At 43.0% G+C, this 18,809-nt stretch overlaps 1 protein-coding gene across 1 annotated transcript in view; it reads left to right on the top strand.

The window, feature by feature from the left end:
* Window positions 1–566: 566 nt before the first annotated feature.
* The window catches only part of LOC113157911 (NACHT and WD repeat domain-containing protein 2), a 39,041-nt gene continuing 20,798 nt past the window's right edge, over window positions 567–18,809 (top strand). Inside the window, exons 1-4 of the mRNA XM_026353569.1 lie at window positions 567–723; window positions 1,724–1,895; window positions 9,279–9,367; window positions 17,322–17,438. Coding sequence (XP_026209354.1) covers window positions 709–723; window positions 1,724–1,895; window positions 9,279–9,367; window positions 17,322–17,438 — 393 coding nt within the window. The 5' untranslated portion in view covers window positions 567–708. The remainder of the gene's footprint in view (window positions 724–1,723; window positions 1,896–9,278; window positions 9,368–17,321; window positions 17,439–18,809) is intronic.

Raw genomic sequence — 18,809 nt, 5'->3', positions numbered from 1 at the left:
AGATCTTTAACTGTGAATGTGCAAACTTTATTATAACAATAGGCATTAACATAAATCTGTACCAGTAGCTTTGCTTGACATTACATTACTTTGGAGATAGTATCGTTGTGCTGACCTGCTGACTCTGCACTCCAGTGCAATTTTAAGAAGGACTGGGTGAGGACCAGTCTGTCCACTGGACAGGAGGGAGACAGTGGACAAAGACAGACACAGCATCCAGAGCTCCTCTGTCAACCCCATCAAGTCGGACATTAAGAGCCAGAGCACCGCCGGAACTCGCCATTTCAGCGTAAAAGCTCTTCTCCTGCGGACGCAGGAGAGGTGAGTACGGAGCTGCCTCACACTTTAAATGAAACGCGCCTCGGGTTTTGTTTGTTTTAATCTAGTGATTATTCTTAGTGTATTTTCTCGTTTAGTGTGGTTTTATGCTGTTGCTTGGTAGAGTGCGCCAATGGATGCGCCTTGATCGCTGTTTTATTTTGGAAACGCCGGCCGGTAGTGGCGCCTTCATTTTGCCCAGCTTCACACCGAGCAGCTCTCACAGCGCGGTCGGCTCGTAGAGACAGCAGGATGCCAAGGGGAGCACTCCGGCACTCGGCGTCCTTTATACCGTCTCCCGGCGTCGTCTCTCGGCCACGGCAACTCTGATGGGCGTTTTTATCCTCCTCTTACCGTCCTCCACGCTTGGATATTTTCGGAAGCCACGAAATGAAGCGAATGAATGTGAGCAACAAGAAGTGTCCTGTCGTTGTGCCTGTCTCCAGCATCACCAGTAGTCAAGTCCTCTCGGTGGATGCGGTGCCTCAGTGATTTTTAGTTGTCTGGATTTTATATAGTGTTCAGTAGTGGACTATCCAACTTTTCCCCGCTTTTGGTTGTTTTCTTCGAGGTTTTCCGTGTTGGAAACAAAGATTTCAGGATAGACCAACTCCGGAAAACCAGCGACTTGACATCAGCTCCTGGCGGAATAACCATTGTTAGCGGTTATTCGCCTTCACAAGCATCTTCTCTGGGGGTGGGAATACGACTGATGCTTGCCATGCTCGTCTATTCAAGTTTTGTATCGTCTCGTTGTTTGTCTGTTTGTCCCACAGTGGCATGAAAATTCATGAATGCGTCCAATTACGCATGCACCATGACGGTAGAAGGCTGTGCGTAATATCCTATTATTATATCCCTACCACATGAATGCCATAACAAACACATTCAGTGTCATCCCTGTGTTTGGAGACGATTTGGCAGATCCATCCTAACTTGACTGGTGTGTGTATGTGTGTGTAAAGCATGGGCGTCGTGAGTATGGCATGGCAGACTACAGTCATGCTTAAGCCTGCACCTGAAAATCCAGATGTTGCACTTCAATTTGAAGTGAGAAGATGTCAAACGGAAGCCCCTTTCTAAAGCCCATCTCAATCTAAATGACATGTATGTATCAAATGGCTTCTTAAATGTGTCTTGCAAGTAGCCCACTGAGCATCATTTAGTTCAGGCACAAGTCGGTGCCTGTAAATGTGCCTAAAGTTAGCTGCAAATTAAGAATCTATTAGGCACAGCTCCGTACTGTACCATTGCCATAATTAACGCCCCGTGTGTGTGTGGATGGATCAGGGGAATCTGGGCGCAGACATGCATGTGTGTCCATGTGCCTGCGTGTGCGCCCCTGGCCGCGCTAACGTGTGTGTGTGTGTGTGTGTGTGTGTGTGTTTGTGTGCGTGTGTAACAGCCACGCTGGAAGTCGCCCCCCATGTGGCCGTCGGGAGTGGGGAGCAGGCAGCCCTGCCCGCGGGAGTCGGCGCTGCGCAAGGCGGCCATCAGCGGCAACATCGGCGCCCTGCCGCCGCACCACGTCCCCACCGGCCGCAGCGTCCGGGTCTTCATCTGTGCCAACCCCGACGGTAAGAGTCAGCGTGACACCCTCCTCATCTACACACGGTCTCCTCTCACAGTGAGTCCAGATTCAGGCTTGGTGTTGTGACTCATTTCACAAATAGTTTCGAGCATTCGGATTTGTTACGTTTTGGAAATGTAGCGTGATCTAACTTATGCAGCAATTATTAGGAGGAAACCCAAGTGAAATCTGCAGAGTCAGATTATTTTACTGCGTGTGTGGGTGCACACAGCAGAATAAGACTCAAGCATGAGGACGTACAGTTGCATGGATACAATCTGATGAGTTCCAGTATTGATTAGAGTTATTTTACACAAAAGTTAAAGCTCCCACATTAAGATGTAGTCAGTGCACCAGGCACAGAGCTGTGACATTTAAAAACCGGCACTGCCTCACAACTACTGGAAATGGGCTAAATCAGGTTACATTAGGCCATATGATAACAAATCGGTGGGCTATTCATTACAATAACACAGTGAAACAACAGATTGCTTTCGACACAGAGTGCATGGTGTGAGCAGAGAGCAAGATAGTTGGGTCGAGAGGGAGGGAGCTCTGTATTTGAATATGCCCTCTGGGCAAGTGGGTAAAAATAGTCTCAGTAAAACTGGCGTAAACAAGGCAAAGGAAGTAGAGTAGGGTAAGAGAGAGCTGGAGAGAGGAGGAGGGCAGGTCAGGATTAACAAGGTTGTTTTCGTCCATCCATCACTGTCATGCGTTGGCCCTCACTGAGCAAACTGCTATGGATCCGGAAAAAAAAAGGAATGAATTGACCTCAGATTATTGCATTGTTATTGACGGCAGCCGACAGTGGAAAGTCTGGTATTGTTAAGCCACCTGTAGCTGACTCAGTCATTTTAACCATCGAGCTGGAGCACAAATGTATCGCCACACATCTACACAAAGGTGGGAGAAACGGTGCGAATGGCCACTCAGAGTGGCTCCTTTTCAGCACCGTCGCCACAAATGGAAAAGCACACATTTCACCCTGTACTTACTGTGAACTGCGTTTCCCAGCGAGGCGTGCCGCTGGTCCAGTAGCACGACTCCACAGAGGAGCGGTTTTATTACAAACAGCAGCACAGAAGCAAGTCCTGAATCATTGTCTTGGCCAAATCACATTCACAGCATACATTTCTCTTGATCTTTTTGGGAGTATCAGCGCCGTCCTGCCCGTGCTTCATGCAACTAAAACAGAACGCAGTTAATTCAGCTGTGACCCAGGGCAGCTCTCAATTCTGCTGCAGAACCTGGTTCTCCATATTCACTAGAGGGGGCTGTCCATGCACTTATTTAATAGCATTCACTATACAGTAGATGTACAGTAGAGTGCGGTCATAGCAGCAGGCAAACGGTGACATGTCCCAAGTAGAAAGCATTTACATTTAGATGATAGTCACACAAAAGGACCATCTATCTGCCTCAGTCCACATGTTTAGGAGACACTGAGTGGTGCATTTGTGTTTCACTTTCCTACAAAGCTAAATTGGCAAGGAAGCATTGAAGTGAAATGTAAGCAATGAAAGTTAGACCAGTCTAACTTTGATTAACATATAAATATATACTCTATGTTGCACATAACAGTGCAGTTTAAAGAATGTGTAATGGTTAGACGCTAGACGGGTGAACAATACTGTCTGCAGTAATGAGCATGCTAACATAAAAGTAAAACAGCACTATTTTTTATTGTGTCTGTGTGACTGGGGGACCTCTCTGCCTTGATCTACAGCGCAGGCTTTTATGTGCTGTCTGCATATACTCTTGGCTTTGCTGAATATACGGGCCCTAATGCCTTTAATCAAAAGCCACAGATGACGGAAACACAGTCGCACTGCTGAATTCAGCTGAGGTCTCTGTTGTGTTTGTCTGTGCGGTCCATAAAGGGGCAGGGCGGTGGAGCCTGGGCCGACATCAGCACAGATGCATGCAGATGCTCCATTAGTAAGTTTGCCTCACGGTGTAGGGATACAGAGTGTGCAAAGTAAGCCCCAACAACCAACTTAAGTGGAGTTACCCTTCTTCAGAGACGTTAATGAATCAAGTTTTTGGCTCAGGTGAATGAGTGCGTGTGTGTGTGTGGCCACAGCTGATCAATTAAAGTCCCTGCTATCTGTTCTTGCCAGTAGTCAGACCGCAGCAAACAGAGCAGAGAAAAGCTCAGTGTGATTTATTTTAGCGTGTTGGCTGCTTAGTGCATTATGCAGCTTGTCTCATTTACATTCACTATGCGCGTATAGATGTATGTGTATGTTTATCAATATCGCTATAAGCATATCTAGACAACTCCATCACCTCGCTATAGGCACCTCAGGGGCTTTGGCATCAGGTGTATGCTATAGGCAGCTATTTGTATTCTGTTTAAAGTTGATTAAACCATAAAGCATCAGAGACATGACACATAAAATCATCCAAACCTTCAACGGACAATCATTAAGGCCATAGTATGTCACCAAGGAGACCACTAATTACATTACATTACATTTTACCGCACACTTATTCCCAGAGTTCCTATTTACTCCGTTGATCGTTTTGAGTCTGTGTTGAAGGTTATTACCTCAGATTTCCAAGATTTAACAACCTTGTTCCTTTAAAAATATGTCTCTCAGTCTCTCTTTAAATCGTCCACTTTTTTGTGTTGAGTCTGGTGAAGGAGAACAAAGGAGCGAGTGGGAGGAAGCAGGGAGGACGGTAGGAGAGACGGCAGGTGGACAGACTGTGTCAAGGGTGGCTTTTGTTTAATAAATTGCTTCTCGGGGCCAGTGAGTGACGGATTTTTGGACGAGGCCTGCACGTTCGGCAGCATGTGAAGTTTATGATGCGTGCTAGCCAGCTTATTTCTCCCCCTCCTGCGTCGTCCTCTGCCTCCTTACCTCCGCTTTTCTCCTGAAGGGAGAGAGGAAGCTCACTCTGACTCGTTTGGCAGCAGCTTTTAGTGACCTTACTCTGAGTTCTCCAGAGCCCCGTGGAGCAATTCTGCACCACCAGGACACAGTTCTGACAAATTCAGCAGCTGCCCTCGCACACTCATATAACTCCCTGGGTGTTCAAGCCATTTCAGGGAACACACTAAAACATTTCATCAGGGAATGATGCTGATGATAGCAAGCAGCCCCCTAGATACACCTGAGTAAAATTACACAGTGATTAACCTCTAGAAAACTAGTGTGGTCTGCAAGCACTTTATAACTAATGGGCATTTTATTTTATGTGCACTTCAAGGGCTGTTTTATTGGCTGAGGGAGGGTTTCAGGACTTACACTGATAACTGAGGCTGAAAATGAACAAACCAGGAACTTCCAATGAATGTTTCATGGAATGTCTCTTTGAAAGTTATATAATTTTGAGACCCTCTCTCACTTTTTTCTGCTACATTTAACATTGAACACCATCTCTTCAGTGTGTTCTTTAGTTTGGAGCATCTAAATGTTAGTCTCTATTTGTTTATCATCTAAAAACATATTTACGCACTACTGGAAGGAGAAATATATCTTTCTAAATGTTCCAAGCTGAGACGTAGCTACTTCACTTTTAAAAACAACATAAATCTTTCAAGTTTCCAAGATTAAAAAGCGATATTGAGGATCATAAAATAAAATATAGTAATCTAGCTGTGAGATTCTTAAAAAAACAGAATTGTATGAAATTTATAAACTAAAACTGTTTCGTATCTGATTACATAATTAAACAGCCTCAACATTATTCAAAACTGCTTATTTTATAAATTGAGCAAAAAACGTTCAGGAGATCACCAGCGTCTTTGTGGATGTGGACTTCTAAAACAACTCAGCTATGCGCATAATCAGACTGTGTTCAACTTTCAGACATTTTGAAAAGACAGCTGCTGGCACAGATGTTGCCCAGTGAACTTGTTACAGTACATTTTTATGGTGGGTAGACTAACACTTGTTCCGTGTGCAGCCACTCTTATGGTTATTTAATCAAACACAAATTACCTTACTGGCACAGAAGTGGAGCGGGTGGGGTGGGGGTGGCTTCCCTAGTCTCTGTCACACACAGTAGTATCATCGTCTCTTCCATCCACTTCGTTATTACCATCTTTTACTGTGCCTTGTTTCCCCCCCCCCAGTGTTAACATAAAGCGTGGGTGGAGGCACAACAAAGTCCAGTGGATTCCCTTCATCCTAAATCAGCTCAACCTCCAGGTCCCCCCCCCCCCACACTCAGGAAATGCAGGAACATCTGGCCTTTATGGATGGCTGATTTACACAGCCACAATTTGCCTTCATCATGTTCCAGGTCATTCGGTATTGATTTGCTCACTCACTGCGCGTTTGCATCATTGCGATGCAGGTTCAGATGTGCACGTTTAAAGAGTCGGTGCGGTGCTGCCGCTGTACGGCACAAACTTTTTCCAGTCCCACTGCTTTGTACACTGAGAGAGAAAGAAGAAATGTTTGGCTTCCAACGACAAGATATTAGATTTGACAAGTGCATCAAGCTTGGCATTAATTAATTTTTCTTAATTAATTAATGCTTTAGTCTAAAAAAATGCCAGAAACTTGTGAAAAATACCCGTCTCAGTTTCCAAGTTTATGTGCTAAATTTAATTTTTAATTATCTAAATATTTGAAGCCAATCCTCACATATGAGACGTTGGAACAAGAGGACGCTTATTTTTATTATTTATAATCAGTAAAAACTGGTATTTTTAAGACAAATTGATTGATTTTTATTTCAGCACTAAGTGAAACCAGGAACGTTTGACATTCTTGAAAATAAACAGACCACTGAACCAAAAAAACTGATGAATAGATGTCTCTGCCTGGAAGATGTTGAGTGAGTAAAGGGCCAGTTCACACAAATAAAAAAAAAAAGATTCCACTCATATCTAGTGTAGGGGTCTCGAATTAATTGTGACCCACAAATTGATGTTTCTGTAGTTTCTTATTGCAGAGTTCCTATTTCCAGGCTGCAGAATTACCTTTATTTCACATTTAATATCTGACAGTTTTTTGAATTGAAAAGAAGAAACCATCTGAAGGACGGACAATACCCAGAGGCGGAAAAATGATATTGATTGCGTTGAGTGCCAGTGCTTCCTGTCTCGTCTACAAGAGGATAGCTCATGTAAACATCCAGATATTAGGTATGAGTAAGAAGAGAGGGAAAACATACGTTCCCCAGCTCATACATTGGAAGTTACGTATTTTAGGGTGGATGCACAAATCCTGAAGGCATACATCCAAAAACCTGGTTCAGTAACCCTTTCTGGGTGGCACTCCCTTCGCACAAACAGGCACACTTGAATCCATGTCCAAATGGATGACCACAGTGTCACAGCATTGTTCTATTTGCTAACACACTCTCTCTCTCTCTCTTTTAATTAGAGATCTCTAAGCAGTTGTGCATACCAAATGTCTCTGGAGTGTCACTGGGTGTGGGTTGATGAGAGCAGAGTGATTGCTTGTCACTGGCTCTTTGATGAGCCTCGGGAAGGGCAGCTGAAGAGTGACTGCTGTCTGCAGGAATGAAGGACCAGCTGAAGCCATGTCAGAATTACAGACACTGTTAATACTGAGCAGCACTTGGATGGGATATTATCAAGACAAAAACAGCCATATAGTCCAAACCAAACTAGTTGAAGTCTTTATAATTGCAAGATTTGAAAGGAAGTTGGAGGATTTAAAGTAAAGAAGACTATTTCTGTGTTCAATTGGCTGCCCATGAGTTCCCTAAAGAACGAGGGAGGAAGAGAGAAAAGAAAAGGAGCGCTGACAGGACATATCTGGAAAAAAAAAAAAAAGACAGATTGGTCGTCTCTATTGAAATAAACAGATTGGAAAATTGAGGGGAGGGACACACGCAGCGAGGAAGAGGGTGAATGTAACATCCAGTCTTTGTTGCTTTGCATGTGGGTGTGTATACAACACACACATGCACGTCAGGCTGCCACAACTCATCATCATCCCACAAAAAAAAAAAAAGGGTGGTGGGGGGGTGCTTTCCGTTATCAGCACAATACAAACAGCACAATTTAGTCTGTCAGGTCACATCGAGACACAGCAGAGCAAGATGCAGATTCAGTTTGCACTTTGAACACTTCCTGCGCACACAAACAGGTTTAATCTAAATTCTATCAATGCTGCCATTTATGCGGTTATTATGTCACCTGCACCACCATAAGATATTATACATTTATTGTACTGTAATGCATCTCTGATGAGATGAGATGAGGACTCCAGTGATGCAGCAACTGCCATTTATTTCATTTGCATACTATTACAGCAGTTTGGTTTTGATTTGACATTTTGCTCGGGTAGCTGTGGGCGGATACATGTGCGGTCACGGCCCAAAAGCCTTGCTAAAGATAGACGGGAGAAAGATACGTCAGACTAAATTTGTGGGCTCTTCTACTCACGCTGCGTATGACACAGTGAGCGGCTGTGGGGCGTGCGTGCGTCGTCCACGTATGTGTGTTCTCCGTGCGTGTTCGTGTATGTGCGACCAAGCCGGCTACTTGGTCACACAGGGCCTCTCAGTCGGGCATGTTCTGTTTTTAACTATCCATCCACACCCCTCAGTAAAAGAGAGCGAGGAAGAGACTGGGCCTGTCCAAATAAATTACAGTACCCATTTGGAAGACAGTGAGAAAGAGAGGAGAGGAGGAAAGAAAGCGGGACACAACAACAAGCCGTGGGCACTCGCTCTGTGACACTCTGACTTTCCAATATGATCGCTGCCTTTGTAATGCTGCATAATCTCACATTCTTCAACAGTGTGTGTCAGCACTGGCTCTTCTAAGTAGTCATATTTTAATTTGGAAATTCTACAAATACGAGACACGGTGCTGCATTTAATATTCACTTATTAGTTATTTTGATGATCAATTAATTGCAATCGCAACAATGGACAACATTGGCTCATTCTATGTTATTTACTGTCTCAGAGAAAGAAAATAATCTGCAGATCAACAGATCATAGACAATAACTTAGTCACGGTCCAGAATCAAAAGCAAAAACAAGGAAGCAAGGACATGGCTCTTTTGAAATGAATGTATGCAAAGGTCAGGCGGAGGTCATTTATCTTCTCTTGCTTTCTCTCTGAGACGATCAATACCACTTTTGTGTATTGTGTCTGTGTCGGTGAGTACAGAGTTGGAGCCAGAAGCCAATTAGCCTAGCCTAGCATAAAGAAGGATCTACGGTGCATCACTCATGCATAACGTCTGGGTGTGAAAGCGCAGCATCGGTTTTCTTACAGAGAACAACTGAATATTTCCCCAATTGTTGAGCTATTCCTTTAATCATCTCCCCTTAGTAATTTAATAATTACAGCGTTGAAACTTCTGCTCCTCTACATAAATGTTTTAAAATTTGCTTTTCACACATGCTGACATAATTAAAGATTCCTACTTTATTTTCCTTGCAGACACAGAAGCGGAGAGGAACGCACTGAAAGAGCACGTCTACCCCAAGCTACGGGACTTCTGCAGGGAGAACTATGGGATTGAATTCCAGGTAACTGGCTCTCTTCCTGTCTTCATCCTTCTGATGGCTCACAGACCTGAAACTTCCTGAACTGTAGTTTGCCAGTACTGAATGTTAAGTGCCTGAAATCTACATTATGACTTACACAGCCATCAGTGCCTGGAGGGGCCCCAGAGCTGCATGCAGAGGTTTCTGTCCCTTTAAGCAAACAGAAGGGCAGCAGAGATAAGGCTTCTGTCGGTGAGGGCTGGCACAAACCTCGCTGTGGATAAGGCAGCATGATGCGAGGGCTTTCCCTTTGTTGTTGTGGGAGAAGTTCCGCTCTCTCCCTGTGGAGTTCGCTGATCGAGATATAATTTGCATTGCAAATCAGTGTACACGGAATGATGGCTATCAGAGGTTTGTTTGTTTAACAAATCCACGAGAGCCCCCAAGTCAGGGGGAGATTTCTACTATAGATCGTTCCTGTAAGGATTCGAGGAGGAAGGATTTGTTTCCAGTGCAGGGACTTGTGACCCCTGAATTGTTTTGTAAGCTGTAGTCAGCAGGATATCAGCAGCTAATTCTCATTTCACGCCAACAATGTTTGGATCAAAAACAGCTCCAAGCACATAAATCAGAAGGTGTTATAATAAGACAGTGGTGTTGTTAGAATACCTCCTCTATGTGCATAAGGATTAGATTTTCAACTTTGTTTAAAATATATATATTCACAACATACATTGTTATGAATTAATGATTTGTTATTTTGGTGTAAGAAAAACCCACGGGGCAATTAAAATGTGCCTTGTGGCGCAATAAAGTAAAACCACGCGTTAGGAGTGTGACTGTACAGGAAATAGTGCAGATATGTACATGTGTTAGAGTCTTAAGCTCTAAAAGCAGCCACATTAAAAATCACTTTTTGAATCTATTTGTCTTGGCCACAGGGTTGTTATAATGGTTTCCTGGTTGGAGGACTTGTAATGAGTTCTAAAGGGAGAGAAAAGGCTCCTGCGTGATGAAAGTCGTTTTATATTTTACTTAGGTTTTAAAAATGGTTAAATTATAGTGATTACCGCAGATTACCATGGATTCGGTGCCCGAACAATGTTCAACCAAACCCTTCTCACATACTATTTGTATTGCACCTGTGCAGCCTGTTAAGGAACTCTGTGGTTTAACATCAATAGTTAACATTACAAGCATCATTTACGTGAGGTCAAAGGGTCGAAACTGCCAAACAGTACGTAACAAACATTTCTGCAGCTCGCACATGCCTGCGTGTGATGGAGAAGTGCAAGGAAAAGCAAGAAAATCCAAGCAAAGACATTTTGGCTCCAGTCTCTGCGGCCACGTGTCCGTCTGGTGATTCAGCTCACTGTGACGAAGCGTGAGCTGAAATGATTATGCAGAAGGCCTGGGAGTTAATACTATGACTCACTTACTCTTCTCTGCCTCCTCCTCCTCCTCCTCTAGCCGGCCCCACCACTCTTCATTGTCGCCCACACCATTGAGAACTGGCACCTTAGCTAAAACCACAGTTTACCCGAGCTTGATAGTACTTTGTACATGTGAGTTAACGTTTTGGTTCTGAATCACTTTACGTGTCAAATCATTTGCGATTTCTAAGTAGTATAACTCGTGCCAGGAGTACATTCATTTTTCTAGTTGCATTCATGTTTTGCTTTGATGTGAAATATATGTACGATGCAATCTTCTGTCAAACACACACACACGCGCTCCGTTTCTCACACACATCTGCTGCCGCACACTGACACACATGCCAAGCTGATGAAACCCAATTCTCCCCGGTCCCTCATCACTTGACTCAGTTTCCATCCTGAACCCTCCCTTAAGAGGAGGGAGAGGGATTGTGGGAGATGGAGAGGGGAATACAGGGAGGAAGAGGGCACGGAAATCCAGCCCAGGGGCCGAGGACTGCGTCCTCATTCAGTCAGCACACAGCAGCGGTTTGACTCTGGCATCCCTTTGTATCATTTCTCTCCCTGTGCTTCCTGCTCTTTCTCTTTCATCACTCATTTGAATGCTCATTTAAAATAAATTACAGAAAACTAGACACACATAAAGATGCTTAGAGGTAACTGAAGGATGATACACATAGAATATATTTCAGCATTTGTAAACACTAGGGCTGTCACATAGTCAGGATTTTCAGTTTTGGTTTGTAAAGTGTACAGCAACAGATCCATGAAATCAGTCAACTGTCTTCATTCTTTATTTGGCAGCCTCTAGAGCAACATCATTGTCCTCCATAGGTTGCTTTTCATTGTTACTATTATAGCAGTATATCCTTTGTATGTTGTCTGTTGTGACCTGTCTGAGTTGTGTCTCTTTTTTAATTTACTACTGCTCAAACTAGTTTTCCTGTAGACACTTATAATTGGGAAACCATATCTTGCCTGAGCATATATATTGTTGGTTCACATATCTAGTTTATTAGATACAATAAATATTTACGCACTGCAACTCAGTTCATATTTTTATTGTATTTTTATTGGCAATTTCAGAGATTGTAGTTTGTGCTGCCAATTAATTATATTGCATTGTCCACACTGTTTCTATTGATAAGGATAGACTGAAGCTGTTTTCAGGCATGCACTCTACTCTAAGCCTGAATTTCTCAAGAGAAGCTGTATGTGACAAAGCGAATGTCCAAGTCAGTCGACCCGGACATTGCTGGTAATTGTCCAGAGAATACACATCACGCGATGTGAAGTGCAGGTGCATCACACTTCTCTTCTTCAGTATTTATATACATGATGCATAATTTCTAATCATGTAAACAGTCCTGCTTTGATGCGCCATTAACAAAACACTGATTTCTGCTGTGTTTTCATGTACAATTTGCTGCATGTTCTACCCAGCTACCATCCTAAAACTAAACTATTTTCCCATGTAAGAATGCATTTCACAGGAACATCTCCAGCTGTGTGCTGAATGTGTGAAAGAGCAACTCTGGTCGATGTCTGGAACTGATTCTGTAGACATTGTCCCGTATAAAAACAAAAAAGTAAACTTTTAAAAAATTGTAAGTGTAAAAGTAAACTTATTGCAGTGGAACTTTCTGGAGATGCCACAGCAGTTTTGGTGGAGAACAGATTAGCCAGTGTTTGTTATAGAAATGTCAATTTATTATCTAGTGTGGCTCCTAAAACCCAGTTCCTATTATCTTTACCCATCTTGCATTTCTTAGACTCATAAATCATGTTGTTACAATACAATCGCCTCCTCCCACATGCAGGAGTTAAATAGAATCTACTGGAAGCAGCTCTGTTAATAATATGGCCAGACCTATCTATGGTTGCCAAACTCACTGGTCATCACACACATACACACACAGTCCAATTATAATAAACGTTTCCTGACCACCGCTGTACGAATCTTTTCAGCGGTTGTCATTCAGACGTCTTTTACAACTCACAAGACAAGCAGGAAGATGGGAGGTGAGATGAGGGGTGAGACGACGTTTCATGAGGATTTAACAGATGCCCATTAGTGTCGAAAGAGAGTGGATACACTGGTCAATGTGGCTTCATGAGAAAAGACAGGGCTTACTTACATTTAAAGATATTTAATTTGTTCACAACCTCTTGGATAGTTTTTACTAACAACTTGTTTTTTCATTTTGACATCTCCAGCGTGACCATATATGTTTTGCAGTCACTTGAGAAACAATTCAAAGCACGACGTTTGGCATGAGCCCTCTTGATTCATCACTCTTCCATCTGCTTACCTGGCCGCCATTTTTCTCATTTCGCGTCCCTCATTCGTCTCTCAGTCGGTTTCTTTCACTCCTTGGCAGCAGGCCACCATCTCCATTCACTGTCCTGTAGTTTTCTCTATTTACGCTCTACAGAAACATATCAACATGCCAACTGCCTCCAGAGAAACGATACCAACAATCAGCAAAGATAATCAAAAATCAAATAGGAAAGACATCTCAGGTTGTAGTTACTCTGTACTCCTATAACCCCTGGACAAACTTTTCGTTCTGTAAAGAGGATGTCTTATTACTGTCACCATGAAGGTTGGATTTTCAGCTCCATCAGTTAAGCTGTTGTCAGCGGGACACCTCAGAGTGTGTGAGCTCATTTCTGCAAAGGTTGATGGAAAAGCTGGGTTGGTTGAAATCTCAATAACATGTTTTTATTCATAAATGTAACTGACAGAGACCTGATTCTATATCTTGAGAGAGGTTTAAGATATAAATGAAACATCCCAAAATACACCAAAGTAACCTTAATGATCACTGAGCGTAATTAAACTGCAGAACAGCTCGCATTTGTTTTCCGAGTACCATCTAGTAACACCTACACTTTCTCTCTTAGCCCTTAAGTAAGCTTAGCTCACTTCAGCCTTCTTTCACCCGATGGCCAGACTGACTAAGAGACACCATCTGCAGTTAACTCTCCGCCTGAAAAAGAGAGATGTTGCCCTAAATGATACACTGCAGGCAACGTTTCTCTGATTAGAGAAATGAATGGACTCACAGCAACTGGTTCCCCAAGTGCAAGCAGTGTGTGTGTGTTTACACCATTAGAGTAAACCTGTAAACTATACGCTGTCGGGTTTGTGCTTGGTTAAAATGCAAAACAGCCTGTGTGCCCCAAGATAGACAGTTTGTAAAAGACGCTGTATTTTAACGGTTTACCGCAACTGTAGTAATGTTCACATTGACTGAGCTACAGAGTGAGAAGAAGCTATGTTGATTCTTTCAGTTCCTTCAAGCAAAAGCTAAACTATTGTTAATCTCTGCAGAGTAAACAAGCTGGTTCTTAAAATAGATGCTTTATTACTTCACAACTCTTTAGTCAGCCGTGCTGTGTTTAGTTTTTCCTTGCATGTGTAGTTACTGGTTTATTTAATGGAGCTTCCAAGTTGCTCCTGCTCCCATTTAGTTCTTGAGGACCTCTATTTGACATGTACGCTGTTTACCAAACCTCAACTCATATTGTAAGAACATTTTGCTATATATATTTTACTACATACCCGTTTCCTCCCTTTGTCACATGATCTCATCATCTCACAGCTTTTATCTTTACTCTGCAGCAGTTGAGCTTCAACTTCTGAAACATTGCAATAAATACCCCAGTGTCAGTGTGAAAAAAAAATCCCTCAGTGCCCATATTGACAAGCTAAATCATCTTTATGACGTTAAAAGTGACTATTGAAGTAAGTCAAACATCTGACGTTAAGGCTCAAATCTACTTAACCGCCATCTGTGTGATCCAGCTCTGCCTGTTTTTTTCAAACTGTGTTGCTTTTTCTTATCACTGCAAAAATGTCATATTTGGCCACAGATTTGCTACTAAAACCTGCACTTTCCTCGCGGGCTAAGAAAACTGTGCTCCTCGGACACTCTTAGAGATTTACTACACGTTCTAAATAAAATTGCCTCCAGTAGGAAGCTTAAGATGTGTTTATGTTGGTGCCATATCTATTTTTGCCGTTGTTTTTTTGGCTGTGAGTCTTTCTGTCGGTGGGTTTTTCCGCCTTAATCCCGCCTCATTTCATGCCCTTTCTTCCTGGGCATCTTGGGCATAATCCCAAAGTCTAATAGTCTAACATTCAATAAATAAAAAAGGCATCCCCTGCACTTGACCCGCCACGGGCAAACGCCTTCCAAAGGCATTAGAAAGCTGCTTAGCGGAAGCGGCTTCAGCTCTTGCGTAAGCAACGGCACCCGCTACCGTAGTTAAGGGGAAGAGTGGGGGAGAGTCAAAGTAATCAGAGAGAGAGAGGAACAGCAAAGATGAAGTAGGCTGACAGAAAAAAAGAGGAGGAGGGTGAAAAGACACAAGGAAGCTGTGAAACAGTTCCAGCCAAATCCAGTCCCACAGGACTCTGTCTTCATCTAACTGTGACTCGTTCATTTAAAACCCTCCTTACCTAATCCCCTGTCCAAACACTTTCCTTCTTAACTCAATTTCTGTGTCCTTGGTTATTCTGGATAAACATTCTTCAACCGTTGGTGTCTTCTGACTTTCCTCGTCTTTTCTCCTTCATCCCTTCATCCTCCAGCGAAGCACAGCGGGTGATGGGGCAAATTTAATCAGCATATCCTCCCCACACACATGCAGACATGACTAATATCTTCATTTAGCTTTTAATTACTGTGCATCCTCCCAGTCACCTGCTGAAACACAGTAGAAAACCTACGGTAATCGAGGGCAGTCATCTCACTTCATTCCCCCCCTCCCTCTGGTCCTTGTCAACACAAGGCCAATTGCAGTCTCCCACGCACACGTTGAAAGTTGGAAATAGATTAGTGACACTGATACACAGTGACTGATGAGCCAAACAATGAGCTTTTCCACAACGGGCCAACGTGAAATATGTTTATGTGCACACAAATGTGTCAGCGTGCGTGCAAACTGTGAATAGCACAGCTACACATACCTTTGTATTAAGGTGTTAACGAGACAAACGCGATAGATTGGCGTAGCTTCAGCTCTTCTGCTGCTCCCACCAATAACGTGGGAGGCGAATGTTTCCCAGTCTGTCAACATAAAGTCCCACACTCTCACTTTCAGTGGCATCCAGTTGTACAGGGGTGCCAGTCACTGCTTTTCACTGCCACACTGCGGATGTGGCAGTCATTGTGCCAGGCTACAGTCATTTTGAGGTAGCTAGTCTGGTGAGCAGCAGAGCATGAAGGAAGACAGCAGTCCTCGCTGCTGAATCACTGCTTTTCACCTCTTCCCCCATGCCAAACCTTCGACTTTATACCCCCGTGAACACTGCCTCACATAGACAGAGCAGCAAAAATCGATAACTACAGGAAGGACACACAAGAGAAAACTAATGGGATCATGTATATTCTGCATTTTAGGGCCAGGATCGGTAACAATGTACATTTTAACATAAGCTATGCATCAGGCTAGCGTGCTAAAAGCTATCTGAGCTGATACAAGGGTTTGTTGTCCTCTTAGACGTGTTGCAGTCAGCAGCAGCAGCACAGTGTGGGCCACAAACACATTTACAGGCGTTTCCTCACCCCGCTGTCCTCCAGTGGGAGATTCCCCCTGTGGCGTGTTTACAGTTGGAATTGTCTCAGCTGCCAAAAACTGTGACAAATGTGTTGAGGGAGACCCCCCTCTGTAGCCGGGTTTGTGTTTGTGTGTGTGTTCGTTCACTCCTCCCTGCTGCTCTCAAAGTGATACAGTGCTTTTCAGTCACACGGAGCGGGGGGTATTCTAGAAAGTGGGTTCAGGGAAAACTGTCGTGAGTTTGTTAAGCCTGAGTCAGGAGAAATGTTTTTCGTGAGTCTTTATTTGCCGTAACAGAGATCGCTGATCACCTGGAGATGTTTAAAAAAACTCAAATATTACACATGGTGGAGACTAAATGTATCCACTCAACAGGCTATTACTGACTGTGAGGTCTACAAATAAACACATGTCTTCATCTGTCGAATTTCATCCTCTGTTGCCAATAAGCACTTAGTCCCGATCGGGTTACTGCAAAAAAAAAAAAAAAGTATTTTAAAATTTAATGCAACATAGCTGCAGTAGGTTTAGGCTACAGTTTTATCACCCATTAAGAAAATTGAAGTCTGCGACTGTGCTGACTAAAACCTAGCTGTGTTAATTTATTGACTCGTTTCTCCAACTCAGGCTCTTTCGCTGCTTCTGTTGTGTGTGTGTGTGTGTGTGTGTGTGTGTGTGTGTTTAGATAAATGTGCATTAATGCCACACATTAATATTTCTAGCTTAAAAAAAAAAAAAGTCAGCTCTTTTATTTACCTGTTTGTGTAAATCGTGTGTGAGCCAACTCATTTTTACAGTGTTGAACTCAGTACCGCAAAAAATTCATCCATTGCTTGTTCTTTTGTGTACTGTGGAAGCTGGTTGTGCTCTTTATCCTCCTCTAAAGCAGGAATACTTTACAAACAGACACTATGTGCAGCGTCTATTTTGATATTCTGTTCTCATAAAATACAGCGCCACAACACATGGCTTACATTTGTTTGTGTTTTCAGGTGGTGGACCTGTACTGGGGCGTAGATCCAGAGGAGTGGGACAGTCCAGAGCTGCAGCGACTTCGAATGAAGCTCCTGGAGGAATGTCTGAAGACCTCAGCGGGGCCGTGTTTTGTTGTGAGTGTTACATGCTGCATAGGTTACAGTTCCAGTCTGAAGTGTAGTGGATGTTGCGGGTCTGTTTGGGGCGTTATGGGAGTTCACATTACTGTGCGTGCACACTTTACATAATAAGGAGAAAATCTGTTCAGTCAAAACAGTGCTGTGGCTTTTTCCACCGTCCATCTGCATCTCATTACATGGCTGCGATGTGGCATTAAGACTGAATCGTTCCCAGGCTACATGCTTTTGAAGATTTAACAGATGTGTAAAACTACCTGAAAAGAGTGAAATCACATTTTTATTGCAGACCCGGCTTGGTTGAATTTGAAAAAGCGACTATGAAACATCAAATCCTTTGTTGCAGCTTCTGCATGCAGGATGTGTGGCCAAGCAATGCATGTGTATCTATTCTGCTTGATTGTGGACAAGTGGATTATTTAAAATCCTCTTTTATCTCTTTTGTACAAACACAAATACGAACAAACATACAGTACAAAAGAGAGAACATCCTCGTTTTCCATCTTTCCTGGAGTGCAAACAGGAAGAAGCTCTACTGGGCAAACATATTGTAAGAGCCGACAATCCATTCAAATCTAAAATGACGCTGGTATGAATGAGTTATGTGAAGGCTTCTGCAGGAAGAGAGAGACTGGCGTGACACTTAATTACAGATGACATTTCATTGATCTTTTATAGATAACTTTAGACCACATTAAAAGTCCAAGGTGAGGAAAGGAAGGGATGAAAATAGGAGCAAAGGGAGGAAGACAAGAGGAAGAGAAATGCAGGGTGAATTATTCAAATGGAACAGATCCTCTTCTACAGGTTGAAACTGAGGTAAGAGATCACAGGGAAGGATAATGCATCATGGGTAGGACAGGAACCATTGGTCTCCAGGTAGCATAATCCCCTTCCTCGGACTCAGTTTTGTATTTCTTTCTCCTACATGCACTGCTTCCTTCTACTTCTCTGATTAAGATATTGTTGTTCTCTTTCTTTATCACATTAACAAGCATACATGTATTTTCACTGGACTCAAATGTGGTGGATCACCTATGATCATATCACATATCATGCTAACTGATTCGTTCAAGATGAGCCAGTTCTGTTCAGATGTTTTTGCAGAGGTTTTTTTTTTCAACTTGCTCCGACATCATGCATACGTAAGCAACGATAATCTCGAGACAACAAGGCGGTTATAGATTTTGGAGCCATGCCGCTGCAGTTGCTCTCCACCAAGACCCTCAGAGCATGATGGGAAACCTGATCCAATACCACTCATCGAAAAAGCTGATTTTAGCCTAAAACCAGACTATTAACATAATTCTTACATATTACTAAAACAAGTCAGTCTAAATATCTGACAGATCAATAATCAATGTGCCA

Source organism: Anabas testudineus, chromosome 18 (genome assembly GCF_900324465.2).
Source record: "Anabas testudineus chromosome 18, fAnaTes1.2, whole genome shotgun sequence".
Lineage (NCBI taxonomy): Eukaryota > Metazoa > Chordata > Actinopteri > Anabantiformes > Anabantidae > Anabas > Anabas testudineus.
Note: the sequence above shows the minus strand (reverse complement) of the source record. Positions and strands in the feature narration are given on the sequence as shown.